General features: G+C 45.9%; 1 protein-coding gene across 1 annotated transcript in view; it reads left to right on the forward strand.

Moving 5' to 3' along the window:
* The first annotated feature begins 315 nt into the window (after positions 1-315).
* The window catches only part of STIP1 (stress induced phosphoprotein 1), a 63140-nt gene continuing 35759 nt past the window's right edge, over positions 316-27696 (forward strand). Inside the window, exons 1-5 of the mRNA XM_040409950.1 lie at positions 316-433; positions 21578-21787; positions 23377-23518; positions 23603-23744; positions 24611-24776. Of these exons, the coding sequence (XP_040265884.1) occupies positions 323-433; positions 21578-21787; positions 23377-23518; positions 23603-23744; positions 24611-24776 (771 nt within the window). The 5' untranslated portion in view covers positions 316-322. The remainder of the gene's footprint in view (positions 434-21577; positions 21788-23376; positions 23519-23602; positions 23745-24610; positions 24777-27696) is intronic.

Consider the following 27696-nt stretch of genomic DNA (forward strand, 5'->3'; position numbering starts at 1 on the left):
CCATATTCAACACAAAGTCCGTGTGACCGGTAACTGCAGCATCCTCGTGACGTCACGTTTTCTCAATGAAGATTGTAGGGGCGGGGTTTTAAGACAGGCCTGAACACAGGCCAATTACACGGAGAGCCCGTGACGTCAGCCAATCCCCACAGTAGAAGCTTCCAGAATCCGCCAGCCAATTCCACCCAGTTCACGGTAACCGTCTCGACCAATAGATGGCAGCCATTCCGAGGGGAGGGTCTTAATAGTGCCCTGCAAAAGCCAGGGAGGGGAGGGGCTTGTTGATTGACGTCGGCGTTGCCCAATCAACAGCGTTCCTTTAATGACGTCCACGAATAGTGTGCCACTTACTGGGCGGGCTTTGAACTGTCATCTTCTAGTAGGTTCGAGAAGACGCGTGGAGAGGCAGGAATACAGTGCAGCTATGGAGACGGTAAGAGGGCGCCGGGTAGAAGTTAGTGGTGCGGACGGAGGGACGCCCTGTCCCCGGGGTGGCCCCTGCCGGCTTCCGTCAGTCATGACCGGCCTGCCACTTCAGGAAGGGGAATTAACTTTACCGCCAGTTTCCTTGCCCTCATTTGCCCTGGGGTCACAGAGAGGGTGACGAGCGCATTCTATGGCTGCCGGTCTGTTGTGCGGGTGAAGGGCATGACAGGGGCATGCAGTAATCAGGGGAGAGGCCGGGGATAGGCAGTGGCTGCAGGGAAGTCCTGACCTGTGAAGTGATGGCATATAATGTCACTAGGGTATACCTCCCTGTATGACTGGTGGGACCCCCACTGTTTCCCTGGGGCTCCAGTGCTGAGGTCCATTGCAGTTATTACCTGCCCAGTGCCCCCGGTGTAGACCAGTGCCGCCACCATTCATTCCCTAGTGATCTGCCATCACCTTATGGAAATGCCCCTCTCCTAATCAGGAAATGGGATGAGCGAACCTCTGTTTTCGAGTCCGGCGGACAGGGTTCGGGTTATCCAAGAATTCCGTCATGGATACCACTACCACGGAGCATAAGTTCTGGTTGGTGGCATCCATAACGGACCTCTTAGATAACCCGAACCTTGTACGCCGGACATCTGTCTCATCACTAATCAGGAGGCCTGTGTTGTATCGATGGACAACTACTCTAGAAATGGGTCCATGGGGGGATTTATCAAGTCTGGGGTCTCTAATGCTAGTTTTGATCTACTTGGCGATGGCATGAGATGCGACAAGATTATTATAAGTAGCATGCCTCTTAATAAGGCCTGCATGCGACCGTATCTGTTTTATGTTCTGTGGATCCACAAAATAGATACCTGCCGTGTGCAGTCCGCATTTCTATCAGTCCCATTTCTAGAAACGCCTATTCTTCACAAAACGGACAAGAGTAGGGCATGGTCTATCATTTGCCAGACAGACGTACCAATGCTGTCCGTATTTTTGTAGACCCGTACAAATTAATGGGTCTGTGCACGATCCACAACAAATGTGGATCGGACACAGACCAAAAATGCGGTCATGTGTAGGACGCCTAATTCTTCTGGATCCCGGCAGGTTCCTGCATCAGGTTCTGAAATCTTCTTTAGCAGCCGGCAGAGATCTCATGTGTAACCAGAAAACTGGTATACGTCATGGTAAACACTGGGCCACAAATGTGGCAAGAAGTCACAGATATGTGCAAAACAAAGTGGTAAAAATGTGTGACTTTGGTGGCACAAGTCTGCTGCAGCCAGGGCTCGGATACGTTTTCCTTGTGATTCCTCATAGAGAAGCTTTGTGTTAGTTTTATTGGAAGGGCAGTAAGTCCTCTTCCAGCAATAACTACATGGTGGCCCCTTTCAGACGAGTGTCACGCTCCGGACTCGCAGCGCACCTCCCGGCCTGACCTCCCAGCACTGCTGGGGTCACATAGCATTATTATGACTTATGATGCTATGTAACCCTTAAAGGTCTGGAATGTACTGGATAACAGTGACAGCATTATGCCAGTGTTATCCAACACATTCCAGACCTCTAAGGGTTACATAGCATCAGAAATCGATATAATGCTATGTGACCCCGGCAGTGCTGGGAGGTCAGTACGGGAGCTGCGCTGCAAGTCCGGAGCGTGACACTCGCCTGAAACCAGCCTATGTGTGTGTGTCATCACTGATGGGGCCCATTGGGCCGATCAGTGTTCTAGGTTTATGTATTGTCTTAGGGCTCGTTCACACGACCGTGCCGTTTTTTGCGGTCCCCAAATTGTGGATCTGCAAAACACGGATGGTGCCCATGTGCCTTCCTCAATTTGCGGAACGGAACAGGAGGCCTATTATAGAAATGCCTATTCTTGACTGCAAAACGGACAAGAATAGGACAGGACTCAAATGTTTTGCGCGGGCCCCGGAACGGAGCAACGGATGCGGACAGCACACAGAGTGCTGTCCGCATCTTTTGCGGACCCATTGAAATGAATGGTACCGTATGCGGAACGCATAAAAATGGCCCATATAGGGAACGCAAAATCCGTTTGTGTGAACGAGCCCTTAGGGTGAGTTTTCTTTCTGGATACATGTAGTGAATGCATAGCATCCGGGCTGGATTCTGACCATTCATTTCACTGGGTCTGTACACATACACCATCTCTGCGCTCGGGGAAAATCGCAGCACGTTCTGTATTGTGCGCCCCGGCTCTGCCTCTATAGAAGGGGCTTAAGTGAAAAACAGAAGGCATCTAGACGGCGAAGCAATGGGGGACATCTACTAAGCATGTTTTACCAGAATTTTGGCTTAAAATGGTGTTATGATTTGTGCCAAATATATCAACTGTTTTCTCCAGAATTTTCACCATAAACAATGTATTACACCAGAAATTAGTTCTAGATGTCAAAGTGGGCGGGACTATCAAATTGGCGCATATTACGCCTCATTTATCATTCTCTTATCGGCAGAAATGGCTCTAATTGTTGCGGACAATTAAGGCAGCTTATGTGGTGATGTTTTGTGTAACAAGTCACATTTATGAAGCGAAAACCAAGTGATGGGTAAGGCTACATTCACACCAGCGTTTTTGCTGGATCCGTCATGTATCAACAAAAAACGCTTCCGTTACTGATAATACAACCGCATGCATCCGTTATGAACTTATCCGGTTGTATTATCTTTAACATACCCAAGACGGATCCGTCATGAACACCATTGAAAGTCAATGGGGGACGGATCCGTTTTCTATTGTGTCCATCTTGCTCTGCACCACATCGCGGACAGAAAAAGGCTGCTTGCAGCATTATTCTGTCCACGATGGGGACACAACCGAACGCATTTTGGTGTACTCTGTTCAGTTCAGTTTTTTCCCCCTGACAATGAATGAGGACAAAACAGAAGCGTTTTCCCCCTCTATTCATATCCTTTAACGGATCTCAATAGCGGAAATGGAAAGCGGAAGTCTGAAAGTACCCTAAGTATTAAAACAGGGCGCGCTTCTTTTTTTCTAATAGAAATGAGCGACACAGCAGGGACATCCAACAAAAACAATAAAAATGTCCCCGGTCTGAGACAAAAGTCACAATTTACCACTGTAAACGTTGCAAATATGCTTTAAAAGTCACAAATAGGTTTCAAATATCTGTAGTCTGGTTTGACAATATAAACTGCTTATATGGCGCTCTAGCACAACTACACTAGATTCCAATGGTACCTTTGTTGTATTCTTCTGACTTTCACCGGCTGAAAAAACATAGTTTTATCTATATGCAAATGAGGGCTCGCAAGTGCCCAGGGGCGGGGTTCTTGTTGTAGGTGCCCAGGCTGCTCTGCCTTCTTCTCATATTACCCCTCCCCAGCCTCTTGCTGGTCCCGCCCTATAAGGCTGTTTCATCATCCCAAGTACCGGCCGAGATCCGGCGCGTGTGCAGTTCGCTGCCGTCCCAGGCATGCGCACTACGATGCCCATTGTGGGGTGCGGCATCGCTTCATGTGCGCATGCGCCGGCGGACCAGAAGCAAGCAGGGAGACTGGAGGCAAGCCGAGCAAGAGAAAGATAAGTATATCCACATTGCAGTGCGCATGCCCGGGCCGGCGGTGAACTGCGCACGCACCGGATCTCGGCCGGTACTTGGGATGATAAAACGGCATTATAGGGCGGGACCAGCAAGAGGCTGGGGAGGGGTAATATGAGAAGAAGGCAGAGCAGCCTGGGCACCTACAACAAGAACCCCGCCCCTGGGCACTTGCGATCCCTCATTTGCATATAGATAAAACTATGTTTTTTCAGCCGGTGAAAGTCAGAAGAATACAACAAAGGTACCATTGGAATCTTGTGGAGTTGTGCTAGAGCGCCATGTAAGCAGTTTATATTGTCAAATTATGGTGAAAGACTCCCTTTAAAACGCTTTGACTTCTCCAGGCCATTCTGAGAATGTTTTTTTTCGTCACATATTGTACTTCATGACACTGGTTAAATGAAGTAAAAAAAAATTCATTTTTATTTATAAAAAAAATACCAAATTTACCCAAATTTTGGAAAAAATTGAAAATTTCCAAGTTTCAATTTCTCTACTTCTAGAATACATAACATTACCTCCAAAAATAGTTATTACTTTACATTCTTCATATGTCTACTTCATGTTTGGATAATTTTGGGAATGCCATTTTAGTTTTTGGGGACGTTACAAGGCTTAGAAGTTTAGAAGCAAATCTTGAAATTTTTCAGAAATTTTCAAAAACCCAATTTGTATGGACCAGTTCAGATCTGAAGTCACTTTGTGAGGCTAACATAGTAGAAACCACCCAAACATGACCCCATTCTAAAAACTACACCCCTCAAGGTATTCAAAACAGATTTTACAAACGTCGTTAACCCTTTAAGTGTTCCACAAGCGTTAATGGCAAATGGAGATAAAATGTCAGAATTTCGATATTTTTTTATTTTATTTTTTGGCAAATTTTCCATTTAAAGGGAATCTGTCACCTGCTTTTACCATTTTTAAGCTGGCACCATCGCTATGTGGACTAAAGTACCTTATTTCCAGCAGTCTTCTTTTTACTTGATTTCGTTTTGTAGTTTTGATATAAAAGCGCTTTTTCTGTTATGCTAATTAGGGTCCAAGGAGCCCAGAGGGGCGTTTTTTTCCCTCTCCGGAGCCCAGTGACGCCCCCCTGCAGTGCCCAGCCCGCCTTAATTTGAATTCCAAGACAGCCTCCTGATCATCAAAACACCTCCCACAGCCCGGCAAATGGTTCCGCCCCCTCCCCACGTCATAGTCTACCTAATAGAAATGCCCCGTCCTTCTTCCTGTCTGCGGCCCGAAAACTCGCGCAGGCGCAGTACCGCCTGCGGCCTGCGCGATCATCAACGTCCTGAGGGCAACAGCGCTCAGGTCACATCACTGGGCTCGGGGGCATGCCCAGTGAGAATTTTGAGGCTGTTGCCCTCAGGAGGTTGATGATCGCACAGGCCGCAGGCGGTACTGCGCCCGCGCGAGTTTTCTGGCCGCAGACAGGAAGAAGGACGAGGCATTTCTATAAGGTAGACTATGACGTGGGGAGGGGGCGGAACCATTTGCCGGGCTGTGGGAGGTGTTTTGATGATCAGGAGGCGTCACTGGGCTCCGGAGAGGGAAAAAAACGCCCCTTTGGGCTCCTTGGACCCTAATTAGCATAACAGAAAAAGCGCTTTTATATCAAAACTACAAAACGAAATCAAGTAAAAAGAAGACTGCTGGAAAAAAGGTACTTTAGTCCACATAGCGATGGTGCCAGCTTAAAAATGGTTAAAGCAGGTGACAGATTCCCTTTAAATCAATTTTTCCCAGTAACAAAGCAAGGGTTAACAGCCAAACAAAATGCTGTATTTATTGCCCCAATTCTGTAGTTTGCAGAAACACCCCATATGTGGCCGTAAACTACTGTACGGGCACACGATAGGGCGTAGAGGGAAAGGAGCGGCGTGTGGTTTTTGGAAGGCAGATTTTGCTGGACTGGTTTATTTACACCATGTCCCATTTTGAAGCCCCCCTGATGCACCCTTAGAGTAGAAACTCCATAAAACTGACCACATTTTGGAAACTACGGGATAAGGTGGCAGTTTTGTTGGGACTATTTTTAGGGTACATATGATTTTTGGTTTATCTATTTTACATTTTTGTGAGGCAAGGTTACCAAAAATAGAAATTCTGAAATTTCATCTCAATTTGCCATAAACTGTTGAGGAACACCTAAAGGGTTAATAAAGTTTTTAAAATCAGTTTTGAATACCTTGAGGGGTGTAGTTTCTTAGATGGGGTCGCTTTTATGGAGTTTCTACTCTAGGGGGGCTTCAAATGGGATATGGTGCCAAAAAAATGCCATCAAAATTTAATTTTTTTTTGACCGTGTTCATCTGAGGGGTTAGGTCATAGGGTATTTTTAGGGTTCATTCACACGTCCGCAATTTCGTTCCGCATTTTGCGGAACGGAATTGCTGACCCATTCATTTCCGCACATCGCCGGCACTTAATAGAAAATGCCTATTCTTATCTGCAATTCCGGAACGCACATCGCCGATGTCTGTCTGTGTTTTGTGGATCCGCAAAACACACACGGGCGCGTGAATGGACCCTTATAGAGCAGATTCCTACGGACGCGGCGATACCTAATATGTCTACTTTTTTTATTTCTTTATTTTAGTTTTACTAAATATTTTAGAAATTTTTTTTTTTTTCGTTTTAGTATCTCAAGTCTGAGAACTATAGTTTTTTTCCGATTGTCAGTGGCTAAATTGGGATATAAATTTAGTACTCCATGGAAGTGTGGTACTCCCTGAAGCAACCGTCAATGCAGAGGCCCGTATGATCGGGGCACGTGTCACACTGAGTAGTGGTGTCCTTCCGTATCCCCCTCCTGTGACACACTCTGCACTTTTTTTGGGGTCCGTCCTTTCTTTCGGTACGGGGGACCACACCTGGAAAGTGTTGGCCAGGGACGATCCGGGCGCCTCCAGTTCCCGAGGTACTCCGGCCTGCTCTTTCCCGGTCAGAAAAGATCAGGGCCTTGAGGACTGCCTAATAGAACTGAAGGAATTTCCCTGTGTTGCCAGCGCAAAAGAGTAGTACAAGGCAACCTGTACCAAGTAGACCGCAACTTTTTTGTACCATGCCGGGGTTTTGCGAATGGCATCATATGGCTTGAGGACTTGATCAGAGAGATCAACTCCTCCCATATACCGATTGTAGTCAATGATGCAATCGGGCTTGAGGTCCGTTGCCGCGGTACCTCGCACAGGGACAGGGGTGATGCTGTTACCATGTATTGTGGACAGTACAAGGACATCCCTCTTGTCCTTATATCTGACCAGCAACAGGTTTCCACTGGTAAGGGCACGGGTCTCACCCCTGGGGATAGGTACCTGGAGGGGATGGGTAGGGAGGCCGCGTAGATTTTTCCGCACGGTCCCACAAGCGGACATGTATCTGGCGGCGAGGGCCTGGAACAAGGGGATACTAGTATAAATGTTATCCACGTACAGGTGGTAACCCTCATCTAGCAGTGGGTGCATAAGGTCCCACACGAGTTTCCCGCTAACACCCATAGTGGGGGGACATTCTGGGGGTTGAATACGGGAATCTCCCCCCTCGTACACACTAAACTTGTAAGTGTCCCCTGAGGTACTCTCACAAAGTTTGTACAGCTTCACGCCATACCTCGATTAGAAGGAACATACGGGCTGAAAAGGAGTCTCCCCTTGAAAGCAATGAGAGACTCATCAACCGCAACCTCCCTTCCAGGTACATAGGCCTGTACAAATTTGGCCCCAAAGTGATCGATGACCGGCCTGATTCTGTACAGGCAGTCATAGGCAGGATCACCTATGGGGGGGACATGCTGCATTATCTGAATAATGCAGGCATTTCCGGATGGCCTCAAACCGGGAGGGTGTCATTGCCGTACTGTAAAGTGGGGTCTGGTAGAGGACGTCCCCACTCCAGTAATGCCTGACACTAGGTTTCTTGACTAGGCCCATGTGCAGCACGAGGCCCCAAAACGTCCTCATCTCGGCTGCACTGACCGGGGTCCAGCCACCGGGCCTAGCCAAAAAGGAGCCCGGGTTTTGAGCAACAAACTGTTGGGCGTACAGGTTTGTTTGCTCCACCATTAGATTTACAAAGTGGTCACTGAAAAAAAGACTAAAGTAGTCGTATTCAGTGAAGCCCACTGTGGAAATCTGGATTACTGGTTAGCCTCCAAAATCGGGAATCACGGGCTTAAAACGCTCTTAGGTATACCATGCAAGCTCACCGGCAGGGGGCTCAGGTGGACTTAACTGGTGGGCCGGAAAACTAGTACGAGCCCCAGAGCTGCTCGTACTAGTGTGGGCCACAGGGTCCCTAGCATGGCGGTCCCCTTGCTCCGCCTGGCAGTGTCTCCGCAGCCTTGGGGGCTCATCATCATCGCTAGATGATGGAGGACGTGGATGACAAAAGGAAAGTGGGGTCATCCTCGTCTATACTGGGGCTCTGTGACTCGGAGGCAAGCTGGGCGTATGCCTCCTCGGCCGAGAACATCCGGCGGGCCATATGGGAGTGTGTGTGCGTGCATGATAAACTTTATTTGGTGTGTGTGGGGCACAGGTGTTCGCGAACTTACCCTAAACCTAACAGACAAAAGAAAAAAAAGTAACAAAAAAAAAAAGGAAAAAAGAAATAAATTTAAATAAAAAATTCAAACTCTCTGATCAACCATCCGAAGTTGATCAGCGGTGGGGTGTGTGATGCACTAAGAGTGCTGGCCACAATCAGCGTACGCACACAAAAAAAAAAAAAACCGCTTGCGCCCCCAAAAAAGTTGTGGGCGGGGGGGGGGGGGGGGGGCAAGCTGCAGCACCCCTGGGGGGTCTAGGGTCACACAGCTGTGCTGTGGACCCCAGACACCCGATTTAGGGTGATGCAATAAAAAAAGTTTAAAAAAATAAATAAAAATTCTAACTTTCCCTGAATATCCCTGCCTAACCTTTCCCTAAATACCTGGGTGCACAGATGGGGGTGCTGGATGATGATCTCTGAACAGATGGGGGTGCTGGCTCTGAGATCCGACACGCAGCGCTCCTCGGCTCCCGGACTAAAAAGGAGGAAGAGAGGAGCTCTGCAGTAATTTGAACTGCCCGCCCCTGCAGCCGACCACCGATCACCATCCTGTTCCGGGTTATCGGCTCCTCAGAGACCCGAATAACCCGGAAACGCAGCAAACCGCAGGTCTGAATTGACCTGCGGATTGCTGCGATCGCCTACATGGGGGGGGGAGGGGGCTGTCGCAGGACCCCCCCCCGGCGCATTGTTCCCAGGTGCCTGCTCAATGATTTGAGCAGGCACCGGGTTCCGATCACCGCCCGCCCTGTGTCCGGAACAGGTTAAAAGTGGTTTTATGTGGCTGTCATGGCCCATGAACAGGTAGGAACAAGAGTTAGGGACCACTCATGAGACGACCTTGACGCGGTGAGTGGCTTACTATGCTTTGGCCAAAATATAAACCAATGTCTCATCCAGCATGGAGGGCAGAGTGCTGGATGTAGTGTGCGATCACATTTGCATTTTCCGCCGGTTTTCGCCTTTTGGTACATGAGGTGAAATTACCACTTTTGATTTGTAATGTTATTTTTTGGCGCAAATTACGCCATTATTGATAAATATCCGCCAATGTGTTTTTTCCCTGATGATTGCTAGAAGATGTATAATAATATTATTATTATTATTATTAAAGCGCCATTCATTCCATAGCGCTGTACATATGATAAGGGGCGCACATACATAATACAGACAATTGCACTAAGCATGAACAAGACTAGTTACAGACTGGTACAGATACAGAAGGAGAGAGGGCCCTGCCCGTGAGGGCTTACAATCTACATGGTATGGGAGAAGGACACAGTAGGTGTGGGTGAAGCTGGTCATGGCGGTATAGGGCCAGCAGGGTCACTGGTTGTAGGGGTGGGCGATATAGGCGATATAAATTTGTGCCACGATATGGATTTTGTGCATATCGCCGGACCGCGATATGACCCAAGAGCGGTAGTGAATGATCGCGCTCTCTGCACGCACCATGTTCTCCTGAGCCGGCACAGTGGAGAAGGAGGGAGTCCCTCCCCACTGTGCGCGGCTGCCGCTGGCCACTAATAAGAACAGAGTAGGAGGAGGAGGGGAGTGACTGTGGCCACTGCGCCACCAATGAATGCCTGAATACCAACGTAGCGTTCATGTGCTAGCCATATCCCGGCCCCTCTGACTGCACGCTGCGATCCGCCGCAATTAACCCCTCAGTTGAGGGGTTAATCGCGCGGATCACAGCGTCCTGTCAGAGGTCGGGTGCCGGGAATGTTCTTCAGTCTCTGCATTGGTGGCAGTCGGCAGTTCCGATCGTGGCTCCGATCGGTTACCATGGCAGCCAGGAGTCGCGCTACTGAATTCCTGGCTGCCATGGTATGTTAGTGAGCAGCATTATACTCGCGTGCGCCGTGGCCGCCGGGCGCTCGTTCTTCTGTCTGTGCGGCGCATTGCTAATGTTTATAGCATTAGCAATGCGCCGCACAGACCTATGAGAAGAAGGGGCGGCCACGGCGCACACGTGAGTATATTGCTGCTCACTAACATACCATGGCAGCCAGGACTTCAGTAGCGTCCTGGCTGCCATGGTAACCGATCGGAGCCCCAGCATTACACTGCTGGGACTCCGTGGGTTTGAGTTACCAGAGGGGGCTGATAAGGAGATGCTGGGGGGCGAATCAGAGGCTGGCTGCCATGGTCAGCTCCCTGCTGTTGTGTGCACAAGGCAGCAGGGAGAGTGTAAAGTCCTATTCACCCTAATAGGGTGAATATGACAAGGGTTCTAGCCCTTAAGGAGGCTAATAGTTATTAAATAAAAAGTTTAAACCCCCCCCCCCCCCCAAAAAAAAAATATATAGAAAACTATATACCGCATATGCTTAAAATTATATCGCAATATAGATTTTAGGCCATATCGCCCACCCCTAGTCTGAAGAGGTGGGTTTTCAGGTTTCTTTTGAAAGATTCCACTGTAGGTAAGAGTCTGATATGTTGGGGTAGCGAGTTCCAGTGTGTGGGGGGTGCATGGGAGAAATCTTGGAGGTGATTGTGGGAAGAGGTGAGGAGAGAAGGAGGTCTTGTGAGGATCGTAGAGTGTGTGTGGTGATGTATCGGGAAAGTAGCTTAGAGATGTAGGGAGGAGACAGGTTGTGGACGGCCCTGTATGTATTTGTTAGTATTGTGAAGTGAATTCGCTGGGCACCGGGGAGCCAGTGAAGGGATTGGCAGAGCCAGAGGTCGCGCTACATTTTTTCTGGAAGAGTAAAAATACTCCTTACCATTTTTGAGGAGTATTTTTAGCCGATGAGTACGAAAGTTACAGTAATTTAAATAGTTAATACGAAGGCCTACATAACATTAAGGGGTTGCTATTTATGCAGGGAAACCATTACTAGTATCTAGAACTGTCTTCCATGCATAAATGGCAAATTTAGACAATTTAAAATTTAGCTGAGGTCACTTGCGCTGAGGGGGGTCGGCACCGCTGAGGTTACTGTTGCAGTGATTTTATGAGGTTTAAAGGGTTTTGCCCTAAGATCGATATTTATCACCTGTCGTTAAAGAGGACCCCTCACCTCTCCTGATTTGTCTGTTTTGGAAACTACTTGCACCCCCCCCCCCCCCCATATAATAACAATCCTGGAGCATCTATTCTTATAACCTTATGTTGCACCAATCCTCTTATTTCTGCTATTAGTTATGACTGACTTGCTAGCAGTTTGCAGTGAAGGTCCAGATGGGGGTGTCACTGCACAGCCTGATATTATTCAATCAGTGCTGTCAACTGGTAACATCCAGCTGGAGCTTTATTGCAGACTACTAACAATTTGTTCATAAGTTCTAGTAGGAATAATAGAGGAATGGTACAATATACACTGCGTGCAGAATTATTAGGCAAATGAGTATTTTGACCACATCATCCTCTTTATGCATGTTGTCTTACTCCAAGCTGTATAGGCTCGAAAGCCTACTACCAATTAAGCATATTAGGTGATGTGCATCTCTGTAATGAGAAGGGGTGTGGTCTAATGACATCAACACCCTATATTAGGTGTGCATAATTATTAGGCAACTTCCTTTCCTTTGGCAAAATGGGTCAAAAGAAGGACTTGACAGGCTCAGAAAAGTCAAAAATAGTGAGATATCTTGCAGAGGGATGCAGCACTCTTAAAATTGCAAAGCTTCTGAAGCGTGATCATCGAACAATCAAGCGTTTCATTTAAAATAGTCAACAGGGTCGCAAGAAGCGTGTGGAAAAACCAAGGCGCAAAATAACTGCCCATGAACTGAGAAAAGTCAAGCGTGCAGCTGCCAAATGCCACTTGCCACCAGTTTGGCCATATTTCAGAGCTGCAACATAACTGGAGTGCCCAAAAGCGCAAGGTGTGCAATACTCAGAGACATGGCCAAGGTAAGAAAGGCTGAAAGACGACCACCACTGAACAAGACACACAAGCTGAAACGTCAAGACTGGGCCAAGAAATATCTCAAGACTGATTTTTCTAAGGTTTTATGGACTGATGAAATGAGAGTGAGTCTTGATGGGCCAGATGGATGGGCCCGTGGCTGGATTGGTAAAGGGCAGAGAGCTCCAGTCTGACTCAGACGCCAGCAAGGTGGAGGTGGAGTACTGGTTTGGGCTGGTATCATCAAAGATGAGCTTGTGGGGCCTTTTCGGGTTGAGGATGGAGTCAAGCTCAACTCCCAGTCCTACTGCCAGTTTCTGGAAGACACCTTCTTCAAGCAGTGGTACAGGAAGAAGTCTGCATCCTTCAAGAAAAACATGATTTTCATGCAGGACAATGCTCCATCACACGCGTCCAAGTACTCCACAGCGTGGCTGGCAAGAAAGGGTATAAAAGAAGAAAATCTAATGACATGGCCTCCTTGTTCACCTGATCTGAACCCCATTGAGAACCTGTGGTCCATCATCAAATGTGAGATTTACAAGGAGGGAAAACAGTACACCTCTCTGAACAGTGTCTGGGAGGCTGTGGTTGCTGCTGCACGCAATGTTGATGGTGAACAGATCAAAACACTGACAGAATCCATGGATGGCAGGCTTTTGAGTGTCCTTGCAAAGAAAGGTGGCTATATTGGTCACTGATTTGTTTTTGTTTTGTTTTTGAATGTCAGAAATGTATATTTGTGAATGTTGAGATGTTATATTGGTTTCACTGGTAAAAATAAATAATTGAAATGGGTATATATTTGTTTTTTGTTAAGTTGCCTAATAATTATGCACAGTAATAGTCACCTGCACACACAGATATCCCCCTAAAATAGCTAAAACTAAAAACAAACTAAAAACTACTTCCAAAAATATTCAGCTTTGATATTAATGAGTTTTTTGGGTTCATTGAGAACATGGTTGTTGTTCAATAATAAAATTAATCCTCAAAAATACAACTTGCCTAATAATTCTGCACTCCCTGTAGAGTCACAAGAATTGACTCCCCAGAATTGTTATTGCATGGGAAATGCAAGTTTTTACTAAAACAGACCCCTTCAAGTACATGATCGCTAGGGGCCCCACCTTGGTTACCATGTTCTAGTGCTCTCTGGGTTAAGTATGGATAGGTAAAAAGTGTTGATCTTGGGACAATCCCTTACATTGTTGCTGCTGTTTCTGTGCCGCTGGTCACTGGGGTTTGCCATCCATCACATGGGCCAGGCATGTTACCCCCAGGCAGAACAGTACCAGCCATATTAGGCCCTGAAGGCCCATCAAGTAACCAGGGGGCAGCAGCCTCCTAATGTGCAGGCAGCGTGCGTCATGAGGACAGGAGTACAGTACAGCTGTTACCCATAGCAACCGGAGACAGCCTGCTCTGTAATTAGAGGAAGCAGCCACAGTCTGTTCTTAAGTCATAACCCCATCAGCCACATTACCCCCAGAACAGTGCCAATCTGCCAGACTGACTTATGAACAGACTGTGACTGCTCCCTCTAGTTACAGAGCAGGCTGTCTCCGGTTGCTATGGGTAACAGCTGTACTGTACTCCCGTCCTCATGATGCACACTGCCTGCACATTAGGAGCTGTACACTACAGCTAAGCGCGGGAAACTGAAACGTTGTCGGTGACACAACACTCACCATGCTGCCGGCCGTCACTTATGGGTAACCTGTGCGAACTGTGGAGTTACCGAACAGTTACTACTAGCAGGGCTGGTCCCTGACCGGGCGCACACTGCGGACGAGCCCCGCTATAGCTCACATATCCACATGTCTTCATAGCCGGATTGGCCTCATACAGCATGTGAGGTTGAACAAGTTAAAACAAGGAGCTGCAGCAAGGCCACTTACCCCGCCAGTGACGATCGCGTGCGCCTTTCCTAGTTACTTCAGAGCAGTGTGCCATAATCTCCAGCAGCCGCTCAAACTGACCAATCACAAAGCTCCTCACTGTAAGGAGCTTTATCATTGGTTGTTTCAGGCAGCAGCATCGCTGCGCTGCCTGTGCCGTTCACAGCGCTGATGAATGGCAGGGAAAAGTCTAAGGTGTATCGGTACGCCTTAGACTTTTTCCACGGAGTAAAATGGCCTGAACAGGCGTCTATGACGCTTGTACAGGCGTTATTGCGACCTCTGAAGAGAGCAATTCAATACATGTATAAATATCATATAAGTAATGATGCAAAAGGGAAAAATATATATATATATATATATATATATATATATATATATATATCATAGTAGTATGTAAAAATATACAGTTCCATAAGATATCAAAAATACCAAAGTAGAAAATGACGACCGTAAAGTTGTATGTGTTCAAATAACCAACGATTATTAAAGTGCTAAGTTCCATTCTATATGCTTTTTTTTTTTTTTTTTTTTTTTTTTATAAAAAAAAAAGCAGTGAACAATTATACACTCACCTAAAGAATTATTAGGAACACCTGTTCTATTTCTCATTAATGCAATTATCTAGTCAACCAATCACATGGCAGTTGCTTCAATGCATTTAGGGGGGTGGTCCTGGTCAAGACAATCTCCTGAACTCCAAACTGAATGTCAGAATGGGAAAGAAAGGTTATTTAAGCAATTTTGAGCGTGGCATGGTTGTTGGTGCCAGACGGGCCAGTCTGAGTATTTCACAATCTGCTCAGTTACTGGGATGTTCACGCACAACCATTTCTAGGGTTTACAAAGAATGGTGTGAAACGGGAAAAGCATCCAGTATGCGGCAGTCCTGTGGGCAAAAATGCCTTGTGGATGCTAGAGGTCAGAGGAGAATGGGCCGACTGATTCAAGCTGATAGAAGAGCAACATTGACTGAAATAACCACTCGTTACAACCGAGGTATGCAGCAAAGCATTTGTGAAGCCACAACACGCACAACCTTGAGGCGGATGGGCTACAACAGCAGAAGACCCCACCGGGTACCACTCATCTCCACTACAAATAGGAAAAAGAGGCTACAATTTGCACGAGCTCACCAAAATTGGACTTTTGAAGACTGGAAAAATGTTGCCTGGTCTGAGTCTCGATTTCTGTTGAGACATTCAAATGGTAGAGTCCAAATTTGCCGTCAACAGAATGAGAACATGTATCCATCCTCTGATGGCTACATCCAGCAGGATAATGCACCATGTCACAAAGCTCGAATCATTTCAAATTGGTTTCTTGAACATGACAATCAGTTCACTGTACTAAAATGGCCCCCACAGTCACCAGATCTCAACCCAATAGAGCATCTTTGGAATGTGGTCGAACGGGAGCTTCGTGCCCTGGATGTGCATCCCTCAAATCTCCATCAACTGCAAGATGCTATCCTATCAATATGGGCCAACATTTCTAAAGAATGCTATCAGCACCTTGTTGAATTAAGGCAGTTCTGAAGGCAAAAGGGGGTCCAACACCGTATTAGTATGGTGTTCCTAATTCTTTAGGTGAGTGTATATGTAAAAAGGAAGAGGAAGTCCCACAGCTCAATAAGTCCTGCATCCCTGTGTCATCAAACCTTTAAACCTAAAAAATAAATGACAAACATAAATAAAGGTGCAGTTAAATGATAAGTGATACAAAGACCCATTCTAAAGAAAAGGAGCCTATGTATAAAAAACAGTAAAGGTGAGTTCCTCGTTTAGGCCCCGTGGGACCTGTGAACCAAGGTTGAATATCCACCTTGATTCAGATCGGAGCAATCTCTTAGAAATATATTTGTGCCCCTAATGTTACCCCGGACAGTGTCCAGCCCTGCAACCCGTAGGTCGTCATACCTACCTTCATGGCAGTCCAAGAAATGGGCCGCCACCGATGTTAGAGGTTTTTCCCCTTTGCTTCTATCTCGTACTGCCAACCGAATGTTGGATGTGTGCTGTTGTACTCTCTTCCTTAGCTCCTGCATAGTCTGGCCCACATACAGTCAGGTCCATAAATATTGGGACATCGGACATCGACACAATTCTAACATTTTTGGCTCTATACACAATCACAATGGATATGAAATGAACAAGATGCGCTTTAACTGCAGACTGTCAGCTTTAATTTGAGGGTATTTACATCCAAATCAGGTGAACGGTGTAGGAATTACAACAGTTTGCATATGTGCCTCCCACTTGTTAAGGGACCAAAAGTAATGGGGCAATTGGCTTCTCAGCTGTTCCATGCTATCCCAATTACAATGAGCAGATAAAAGGTCCAGAGTTCATTTCAAGTCTGCTATTTGCATTTGGAATCTGTTGCTGTCAACTCTCAAGATGAGATCCAAAGAGCTGTCACTATCAATGAGGCAAGCCATCATTGGGCTAAAAAAAAACACAACAAACCCATCAGAGAGATAGCAAAAACATTAGGCATGGCCAAAACAACTGTTTGGAACATTCTTAAAAAGAAGGAACGCACCGGTGAGCTCAGCAACACCAAAAGACCTGGAAGACCATGGAAAACAACTGTGGTGGATGACAGAAGAATTCTTTCCTGGTGAAGAAAACACCCTTCACAACAGTTGGCCAGATCAAGAACACTCTCCAGGAGGTAGGTGTATGTGTGTCAAAGTCAACAATCAGGAGAAGACTTCACCAGAGTGAATACAGGATGTAAACCATTGGTGAGCCTCAAAAACAGGAAGGCCAGATTAGAGTTTGCCAAAATGACATCTAAAAAAAGCCTTCACAGTTCTGGAACAACATCCTATGGACAGATAAGACCAAGATCAACTTGTACCAGAGTGATGGGAAGAGAAGAGTATGGAGAAGGAAAGGGACTGCTCGTGATCCTAAGCATACCACCTCATCAGTGAAGCATGGTGGTGGTGGTAGTGTCATGGCGTGGGCATGTATGGCTGCCAAAGGTACTGGTTCTCTTGTATTTATTGATGATGTGACTGCTGACAAAGCAGCAGGATGAATTCTGAAGTGTTTCGGGCAATATTATTTGCTCCTATTCAGCCAAATTCTTCGGAACTCATTGGACGGCGCTTCACAGTGCAGATGGACAATGACCCAAAGCATACTGCAAAAGCAACCAAAGAGTTTTTTAAGGGAAAGAAGTAGAATGTTATGCAATGGCCAAGTCGATCACCTAACCTGAATCTGGTTGAGCATGCATTTCACTTGCTGAAGACAAAACTGAAGGGAAAATGCCCCAAGAACAAGCAGGAACTGAAGACCGCTGCAGTAGAGGCCTGGCAGAGCATCACCAGGGATGAAACCCAGCGTCTGGTGATGTCTATGCGTTCCAGACTTCAGGCTGTAATTGACTGCAAAGGATTTGCAACCAAGTATTAAAAAGTGAAAGTTTGATTTATGATTATTATTCTGTCCCGTTCCTTAACAAGTGAGAGGCACATATACAAACTGTTGTAATTCCTCCACCGTTCACCTGATTTGGATGTAAATACCCTTAAATTAAAGGGATTCTGTCATCAGAATTTAGGCCTATAACCTATTACAGCCTGTAATCGGGCGGCCAAGGCAGGTTCTAGCGAAGAGTGCCGGCCGGCGCATGCGCACTTCGCATAACGAGGCCGCTGCCAGGAGTGAACGATGAACTGAGGTAGGCGGCTCTAATGGAAGGAAGGGCGGAGATTTCAATTCAGAAGGCGGCGCTGGGCACCGAAAGGAGATGGCTGCAGCCGGGCACCCTGCATTGTGAGACGTCCCCTTGGACACATTTTGACGTGAGTGACAAGTTATATAAACCTGTTTTATATGATTATAGAGCCACAGGCGCATTTGATAAGGTCACTTTAGGATTCTGTGTATTAGTAGGGACCTCGCCATATGTTTGTTATAGGCCTAAATTCTGATGACAGAATCCCTTTAAAGCTGACAGTCTGCAGGTAAAGCACATCTTGTTTGTTTCATTTCAAATCCATTGCGGTGGTGTATAGAGCCAAAAATGTTAGAATTGTGTCGATGTCCCAATATTTATGAACCTGACTGTATATCCTATTACAGGGGCACAAAAGGGCATAGACTATATTCCTGGAGCGGCAATTGACATAATGTTTTAGATCAACCCTACAATTCTCCCCGTAGGAAAAGCTGTCCGAATTCAGCATAAATTGACAAATATTGCAATCCCCACATGAATATGTACCTTTCAATGTACCACCGCTTCCCGTGGTGCCTCCAGGGTGTTGGAAGTGACTACGTACTAGGGTGTCTTTTAAGTTAGGGGCCCTCCGTGCTATAATCCTGGGTTCATTGTCAACGTGTGAAGCAAGTTTACCATCTGCTAGAAGTAGGAACCAGTGAGTATTTCGAATTCTGTAGAGATCCGACCACTGGTTATTGTACCTGGTGATCACTCGTATTTTATTGTCCTGTAATTTAATCCTGGGTTCAAACAAGTCCTCACCATTTGGACTCCTTAGCCCTTTCAAAAGCCTGGGATATAACCTTTTTAGGGTACCCCCCTCTCATGTAGTAGTGATGACAGATTTTGTGAAGCTTCCTTGAAGTCACTCAAATTGGTACAATTGCGTCGTAAACGTAGACACTGGCCCCTGGGTATGCCTTTCTTCAAATGCGTCGGGTGGAAGCTCGCATAGTGAAGTAGGTTGTTAGTTGCAGTGCTTTTTCGGAACAGAGATGTCACAATGTGGGAATCCTTCAATCCAATTCGGAGATCCAAGAAATCGACCTCTGATTCTGAGATTTTATATGTTAGAAATATATTTAACGGATTCTCGTTCAGGTAGCCAATGAAGTGCTCACACTCCTGCCTTGATCCCTGCCAGAAGAAAAGGATGTCGTCAATAAAACGATACCAACCCACCACATGGTCCCTAAACTGGTCCAATGGCCAATGGGTACACCTGTGTGGCCTCCCACCAACCTAAAAATAGGTTGGCATAGGAGGGCGCACACCGTGCCCCCATGGCTGTGCCGGAGATTTGTCTGTAACATATACGGTCGAAAACGAAATAATTATGCATCAACACAAATTCCAGTAAACTCACCAAAAAAGCATGGTGGGCTGGGTCGCCAGTGGTGGCACTCGACAGAAAGGACTTTACAGCAGTTATCCCATCAATATGGGCAATGTTGGAATATAATGACTCGACATCACATGTAACCATCAAGGTACCGGGCGGCAAGACAACATCCCTTAATTCCTGTATAAGATGCATGGACTCACAAATGTATGATTTGAGGCCTAAGACGAAGGACTGTAGAAAAAAGTCTAAATACAGGCTTGTTCACATAGGCCCCACAATTGGGCGGCCAGGTGGATTGTCTAGATGTTTATGCACCTTTGGTAGCATATAGAATGTTGGTGTAATGGGGCAACTCGCCTCCCAAGAATTGAAGTTCCCGCTTAGTAATGATCCTCATGTCAAAGGCCCTTCTTAAAAGCTGGTCCAATTTTTTTTTTTTTCTTGAACGTTGTAGTGGGATCTTTGTCGACTTCCGCTCGGGCGCCATTTTGCGCATGCGCGTTTGCTTATCCAGCACGCCGGTTCTCACCGGGGAGAATCCAGGTAACTCCTATTTGCGCCCTCCCCTAATTCCTCCCTCCTCTATCGTTTTATTAATCTAACCACAGCTATATTTGATTACTGATTAATTACAAAGACTATAATAACTTTGAAACGCCAATGCATATTTACATGGACCTCTGAGGAAGCTAGTCCATGCACTAGCGATACGCCTGAGGGTTCTTTGCTTTTCCCCCCCTTATGGGTCTACATTTTCAACGTGCCACCACTGTGTTTCCGATAAGTATATTATTTAAGAGATTGTAGGCATTGGTTGCTATTTCTTTGATTGCTTCAATGGTGGCTCTGGATGAAATTTTGTATATGATTTTACCCAATAATGGGGTCTGCTCCATGTATCGATGTTTTTAATGAGTATGTTTCAATAAATTATGTTTTTTTATTTTTGGAGGTGCGGTCTAGTTGTGGTATTTCTTTACTTGGTTTAGTTCATGTCTTTTTTTGATACGAAGGCCAGCACTCCCTTATTACATTTATAGGTGTGCCCCCTGCTGCTGTTTTTAAATCCTAACGAGTTAACTATGTGATAACTCACCAAGTATGACTGTTAACTCTGCTACATCTATCATGTTTATCTTCATACTCTGACGCTGTGCTCCGACATCCCAGCAGTAAATGCACTGAGTGGACTCCTGTGCTCACACACATAATGGAGAGGACTCTGTCAGGAGTCCTCTCAATGCATTTACTGCTGGTTTGGGGGAGCACAGCATATGATGAAAATTTAATCACCGGGCTCAGCGTCACTTACACCACACACCGCTTACTGTAGTTTGGAAGAGGTTTTGGATTCCCTTTAATAACTTGTCCATAGGATATGCCATAAATGTCTGATGCAGCTTCCGATTGCTGCCATGGCTGCAGTGAATGGCGCGGTGGGAGCTCATGCACAGAAGTGAATGGAGAGTCCTTTCAGAACGGCCATGCTATGGGGAAGAGGATTGGGGTATTCTGCTATTAGAGGCAAAGGCAATTTTGGTCAGATGTCCGTCTTCTGACCTGAAGGTCTATCAGCAGGATGTCCTAAAATAGCATTTTCATATTTTTTTTTTCTTTAGTCGTCAATGCGCCGATGTCTAAATCTTGGCTTACGTCCTAAAATAATTACCTAACCTATACTTTGGATAAATGCTTTGCAGCTTAGGAATTGTGTAGTTCTCTACAGAAAAGAAAATCGTTAAAACTGTGCCTTTCTACCCAACCCACGCTGCCCTGAGTGAGTCAGAGCGGGGGTGGGAGTGTTAGTGTTGAACAGAAGGGGTTAAGTGATGGTTTGCAAACCATAGCAGGGATGGTTTAATGTGCCGTCTGTATGGTACATGGCAGTGCAGTCCAGGTACTACCATGGTACATGTGAACAGTGCATAGACCCAGGCTGTGGAAATGATGATTAGACTGTACAGTATGTATTACATATGGCGGTACATCACGTATTATACATGGAGAAATGGACTGTACGTGTACTTCACATGTACTTTAGTTGGGGGCTGGCACATTACCACGTAGGTAGCCTGGTTATGGCTTTGCTAGGGGCATATATATGAAATACGAGCTCTCTGCCCATTTACATCTGTTCTTCACTCTTTTTGTCAGGCTAACGAATTAAAAGAGAAGGGCAACAAAGCTCTGTCGGCTGGGAATTTGGATGAAGCGGTGCAATGCTACACAGAAGCCATCAAACTGGACCCCAAAAACCATGTGCTGTATAGTAATCGCTCAGCAGCCTTCGCCAAAAAGAGGGAATACTCCAAAGCCCTGGAAGATGGCAGCAAAACGGTAGAGCTGAAGCCTGACTGGGGAAAGGTATTAATTAACCCTTAAATGTTGATTTATCCCTATATATCCTCAAGATTTGAGGGGACAGAGCATTATCCTGTGGGCTGTATCATGGTGGGATGGCACGGAAATGAAATCTATACAAAACTTCTGGTTTTGAGCAGTGGTGTACCTACCATATAGGCAGACCACGCAGCTGCTATGGGGCCCACAGTGGAGAGAGTCCCCGCCCCCTAACTGCTCCCGTCTATCTCCCTAACTGCCTCCCATCTGCTAGCCCCGCCTCCTAGCTCCGCCTCTTGTCTGCTAGCTCCACCTCCCATCTTCATAGGCGCAAAAAAACATGCTAACTCTGACCACTGACCATGTGTCCCCAGAAGATTACCCCACCAGTAATGAAGTGACGACTTGTAGGTGAGGACAGTGCAGAGGTGTATGTGTGGAGGAAGGGGGGGGGGGGTCACTCAGCTTTCCCAGGCTATTCCTCTGCACATATAGCAATCAGAACAGGAGGAAAGCTGGTTGTCACTACATTATGTAATGTGACTCAGCTTTCCTGATGTCCTGCATGGCACAAGTGCAGAGGCATGAGAAGATATGAGGGTAGGTGGGAGTTGCTCCCTGACGTCAGAAAGCTAGAGCGCCGTAATCTCGCGATGCGCAAGTTAGTGCGCAGTTCGTTCCCTGAGGCTGATGCCAGCACAGGGAAAGAACACTATGCCGACATTGTGCATGCGCTAGCTTGCGCATCGCGAGATTACGGCGCTCTACCTTTGACGTCGAGAGCAAGGAGGAGATTCTGAGGATGCCGGGCGGTGCTGGACTCGTCTCAGGACCAGGACTCATCTCGGGTTAATTTGCATATGTATCAAATAGTTTTTTTGACACAATAAAAGCACATAGAGCTATGGGGACTGGGTATTGCGGATGTGCTAGCGACCATCTAGCAGCCCTTGTCCTCAGCTCTATACACATAATCCTGGTGACAAGTTCCCTTTAAAACTGCAGAAATCCAGCAGCCAAATTTAAACTTACAACTTCCCCCATATGTACGGCAGCAGTTGTCTAAGGGTTAATCTAAAGCCAGGTGTTAACTACTATTTAAAAGGGGCTGTCCTATCTGGACAATTATGATGTATACACTGGATATACCATTAATATCTGATGGGTGCAGGTTTGGGACCCGCTCCTTGCACAGCTCCCTCCATTTATTTTTCAAATAGTGTGGTGTTTTTTTTATACACCATAAAAGCACACAGAGCTATGGGGACTGGGTATTGCAGATGTGCTAGCGGCTATCTAGCAGCCCATGTCCTCAGCTCTATACACAAAATCCCGGTGACAGTAGAGACCCGGGGCATAATACTAGGCAACCAAGGTCATGTACTAGTGAATGCTGGGATTGTCATCTGGTAGATTGACTTTTGACAAGTGGCAGTAGGTAGAATTATGTACTGGATGTTTGTAGATTGAGATTTTTCCCCTGTTTTTTAATGTACTTTGATTTCAGATTTATCCTGCATGATTGTAAGACAGGTTACATAAGTACTAGAACTTTTATACTTGTAATAAAACTGGAACAGGTTGAAGCATTGTCTTAATGTCTTCTTGTTTAGGGATATTCTCGAAAAGCTGCAGCCTTGGAATTTCTTAATCGCTTTGAGGAAGCCAAAAAAACGTATGAAGAGGGTCTAAGACATGAGCCAACAAATGCACAGCTTAAAGAGGGCCTGCAGAATATGGAGGCAAGGCTAGCAGGTGAAAGATCCGCTCACATCAAGCTTTAAAGAACATCTCATTCTCTTATCTGTTACTAATTATATTTTTATCCATTCTGTGTAGAGAGGAAGTTTATGAATCCTTTCAACTCCCCTAACTTATTCCAGAAATTAGAGTCTGACCCCCGTACACGAGCCCTTCTTAGTGACCCCAGCTACAGAGAACTTATAGAACAACTGAGAAACAAACCATCTGATCTTGGCACGTGAGTACACATCCATCTATGCATTTTTTTTAGTTTTTTGCTGTCCTAGATCATAAACTAGTGACAAACACCCTGATTTAAACACGGTCATTTCTCTTTTTCACCCAGTTATTTCTTTTAAATCCCTGTTGAGCAGTGCAGAGAGACCTGAGCGAGAACGTCTGCTCAATGCAATCCATGCGCTCAGGAGTCTTTGTATTCATTAAGGAAACATTGAATATGTGGATTTTAACCCCTAGATGCCCAGTGCCACACATATACGGGTGCTACGGGCAGTGACTGGGTGGACAGAAGTTGTGCTTGCTTGATCAGTAGCAGGGCCCAGCTGTCACGAACAGCCGATCCTCTGCAGTATCTGCGGATTAACCTCTTAAATCAATGCTGACTTGCTGCATCTAAGGGGTTTGCAGAGGGAGAGGGCTTCACCTGTCTTTCCATCAGCTGCCAGCTACAGGAGCCTATGAAGCTGAGCCCCCAGGCTGGTTCTCGTAGGCAACTGTCAGTATAATACTGACAGTTTCAATGCATTACAATACACTATGTATTGCAATGCATTGTAAAAGGGATCAGACCACCAAAAGTTGAAGTTCCATAGTGGGACAAAAATAAAAAGTAAAAAAAAAAAGTGTTTTATACAAATAAGTTTCAAGTGTTTAAAAAAAAAAAAAAATGTTCCCCTAATCATGGCTTATAAGACATATAAAGGTATTGTCATGTCTGTAATAAAGTTCATCCTTACAATGTGTCATTCGAAAAGATGAAATGTTGCTGTGGACGTTAAGGCTTCTGATGGGGTTAATTAAGTCAGTACAATGCTAAAATTCATTTTAAACTTCTTTTTTTCTTTCTTTTCTTTTGGCATCCAGAAAGCTCCAAGACCCACGAGTTATGTCAACACTAAGTGTATTACTAGGGGTAGATCTTGGAAGTGGTGATGAGGAAGAGGAACCACCTGCACCACCTCCCCCTCAGCCCAAGAAGGAGACTAAGCCCGAGCCAATGGAAGAAGACCTCCCAGAAAACAAAAAACAGGTAAACGGGGATAATTACTAATTATTTTTATATACTGTATTTTTCCGACTAAGACACACACTTTTTATCAAGAAAAAAAATATTGCGTCTTATAGTCTGCAGTCAGAGCGGTCCAGCAGTGCCAGACCCCCTGACTGCTTCCTTAATGATTTGGCAGTGTGCAGTGTCAGAATGTTTATACTGCTCTGAAACTGTTTAATTTATTTATGGACAAACAAGCTAGAATCTATAATAGAGGAGATTCCGACTTATTTCCACAAATAAAACAAGAGCTAACGAGGGCTCATGATCAGCGCTAAGTTGAAGACAAAAGAAAGACAGTTGTGTACTATATATATCAACGATTAATCGGCGTTATCGAATAATCGGCCGATTCGTTGCTATGTGGGCGGTCAGGCGCTATACCTGCAGGTCCTTGAACTTTAAATCACTGCATCTTTATTACCTTACAATGAAGTTCCAGTAACAGGCAGAGAGGGCGGCGGTGTAAAGTAACTCACTCACGTTATTCATAAAGTGGGCGGAGCAGGCACGTCGCGTGAGTAAGTGACGTTACGCCGCCGCCACCCACTCGGTCTGTTACTGGAGCTTCATTGTAAGGTGATAAAGATGCAGTGATTTAAAGTAAAAGTTACTGCCGGTTAAGGAATACTGCTGTGAACGGCGGGGCCGGGGCTGTTATGGGGAGGGGATCTGTGGATGGCACTGTTATGGGAAGGGGGATCTGTGGATGACACTGAGATGCTATATAACAGGGCTCCAGATGGCGACCAAAACGGTCGCCAATGCGCCTTAAAATTTGCAGATGGCGACAAGACTTTTTAGTCTTGTCGCCATTTGCGACTGTACCGCCGCGATCCTGCGCAGCCTAAGTTCTCTTCAGTAGCACACTGCACAGTGGAGAAGGAAGGAGTCCCTCCCTCTCCACTGTGACGCGGCCGCCACTACCACCAATGGGGGATATAGCAGGGAGGAGGAGGGGAGGAGCTGTCGCCACTGCGCCACCAATGAATGTAAAACATAAGTATAGGCAGCGGTATCACAGACCCGGCACCCGGCCTCAATAACAGGGCATGCGATCCGCGGCCATTAACCCCTTAGGTGCCCCAGATCGCATGCCCTGTTATTGAGGCCAGGTCTGTGATACCGCTGCAGACACTTGTATAAAGGAGTTAGAGGACCTTTCATGGGTCCAAAGAATATGAACTTATCAGCAGGCTGCATAGAGCGGCGCCCAGGGATCTAAGTGCACTTACTATTATTCCTGTGCGCCGCTCCGTTCGCCCGCTGTGGCCCCCGGTATTTTCAGCATTCAGAGGAAGGAGGAGGAGACGCCAGTGTCTCTCCTTCTCCCTGACAGCAGCGCTGTCCAATCACAGCACAGAACTCAGAGCCAGGGAGAAAAAAAACCTCCCTGGCTCTGAGCTCTGATTGGACAGCGCTGCTGTCAGGGAGAAGGAGAGACACTGACGTCTCCTCCTCCTTCCTCTGAATGCTGAAAATACCGGGGGCCACAGCGGACGAACGGAGCGGCGCCCAGGAATAATAGTAAGTGCACTTAGATACCTGGGCGCCGCTCTATGCAGCCTGCTGATAAGTTCATATTCTTTGGACCCACGAAAGGTCCTCTTTAAACATTCTTCGGTGGTGCAGTGCGCTCTCCTATTTTCCAATTTGGCGACTAAAAAATTGTATTTGGCTCCTAAATTTTTTAGTTTAGGAGCCAATGGCTCCTGGTCATTTGTTTTTGGTCTGGAGCACTGTATAATGTCATCCACAGGTCCCCCTCCCCATAACGGTGCCATCCACCCACAGGTCCCCCTCCCCATAACGGTGCCATCCACAATTTGTTTTAATATGGCCTTTTGAACGTAATTTTTCAAGTAAAATCATATAAACCCCTTTTTTTTTTGTCATTTTGGTTGTTTTTCCCGATTAATCGATGAAATTATCGATTTCTGTGCAATATAAAATATAAGACTATATAAAATTGGTGACTATTCAAGAATAATCAATTGTCTGCAATCAATAAGACAAAATAACCTATAGGATATAGATATAATCAATAATTGAAATGGTATTTTAGTAATAACAGAAAACAGAATTGACACTTGATTTTTCCCAGCTAACAGATTTTCCTGAATCAAAATTTAACCGTGCATGATAACATCATCTCCTCATGCATGAGTTTTGTTATAACTCTAGATTATAATCCAAATTAAAATTAGGCCTCCACTAGGACTGTAGTAAATGAATTAATAGACTGGTTTTCCTTTATAAAAACTTATCAGACCCCCTACCATCAGTCCCCAACACCCTTCGTTCCTCGAAGTCGCACCAACTTACCTTTCCAGCAGGGACTCCATCGTTCCCCGCTGCTCTACTCCTGACGTCACACAGCTCGTCAGATCACGGCGTGCGTACGTCAGGAGTGTCCGGAGGCCCCCTGCTGGAAAGGTGAGTATTCCAAGCGCTTCACTCCCGCTCCGTGGTCACGTGACAAACGAATCCTCTATGCAAAAAATATGCATTGAGGATTTATTTGTGTGTGACTACTCGATTTAGTCTAGTATTTGTTGCAGCCCTAGCCTCCACAATGTTATGTAATAATATATATTCAATTAGACCATCTGACTAGAACTAAAATCAGTTCCTTGGAGACTATACAATTGTAGATATATCAGTTGTATAGATTTTATCTCCCTAGATTGAAAGACATAATTGATGCTGCAGGTACAATTTAACCCAAATCAATCTAGATCCTACTAGAGTTGTTGCGATACCAAATTTTTGATTCGGTTTCGATACCATGAAAAAGTATTGCGATACTCGATACCATTCGATACCACGCGAAAAAAATAAACAAAAAAAGCCACGTGCATTCCTCATTTTTAAAAATGGCGAATCGCGCAGTTTTTAT

Source organism: Bufo bufo, chromosome 10, assembly GCF_905171765.1.
Source record: "Bufo bufo chromosome 10, aBufBuf1.1, whole genome shotgun sequence".
Lineage (NCBI taxonomy): Eukaryota > Metazoa > Chordata > Amphibia > Anura > Bufonidae > Bufo > Bufo bufo.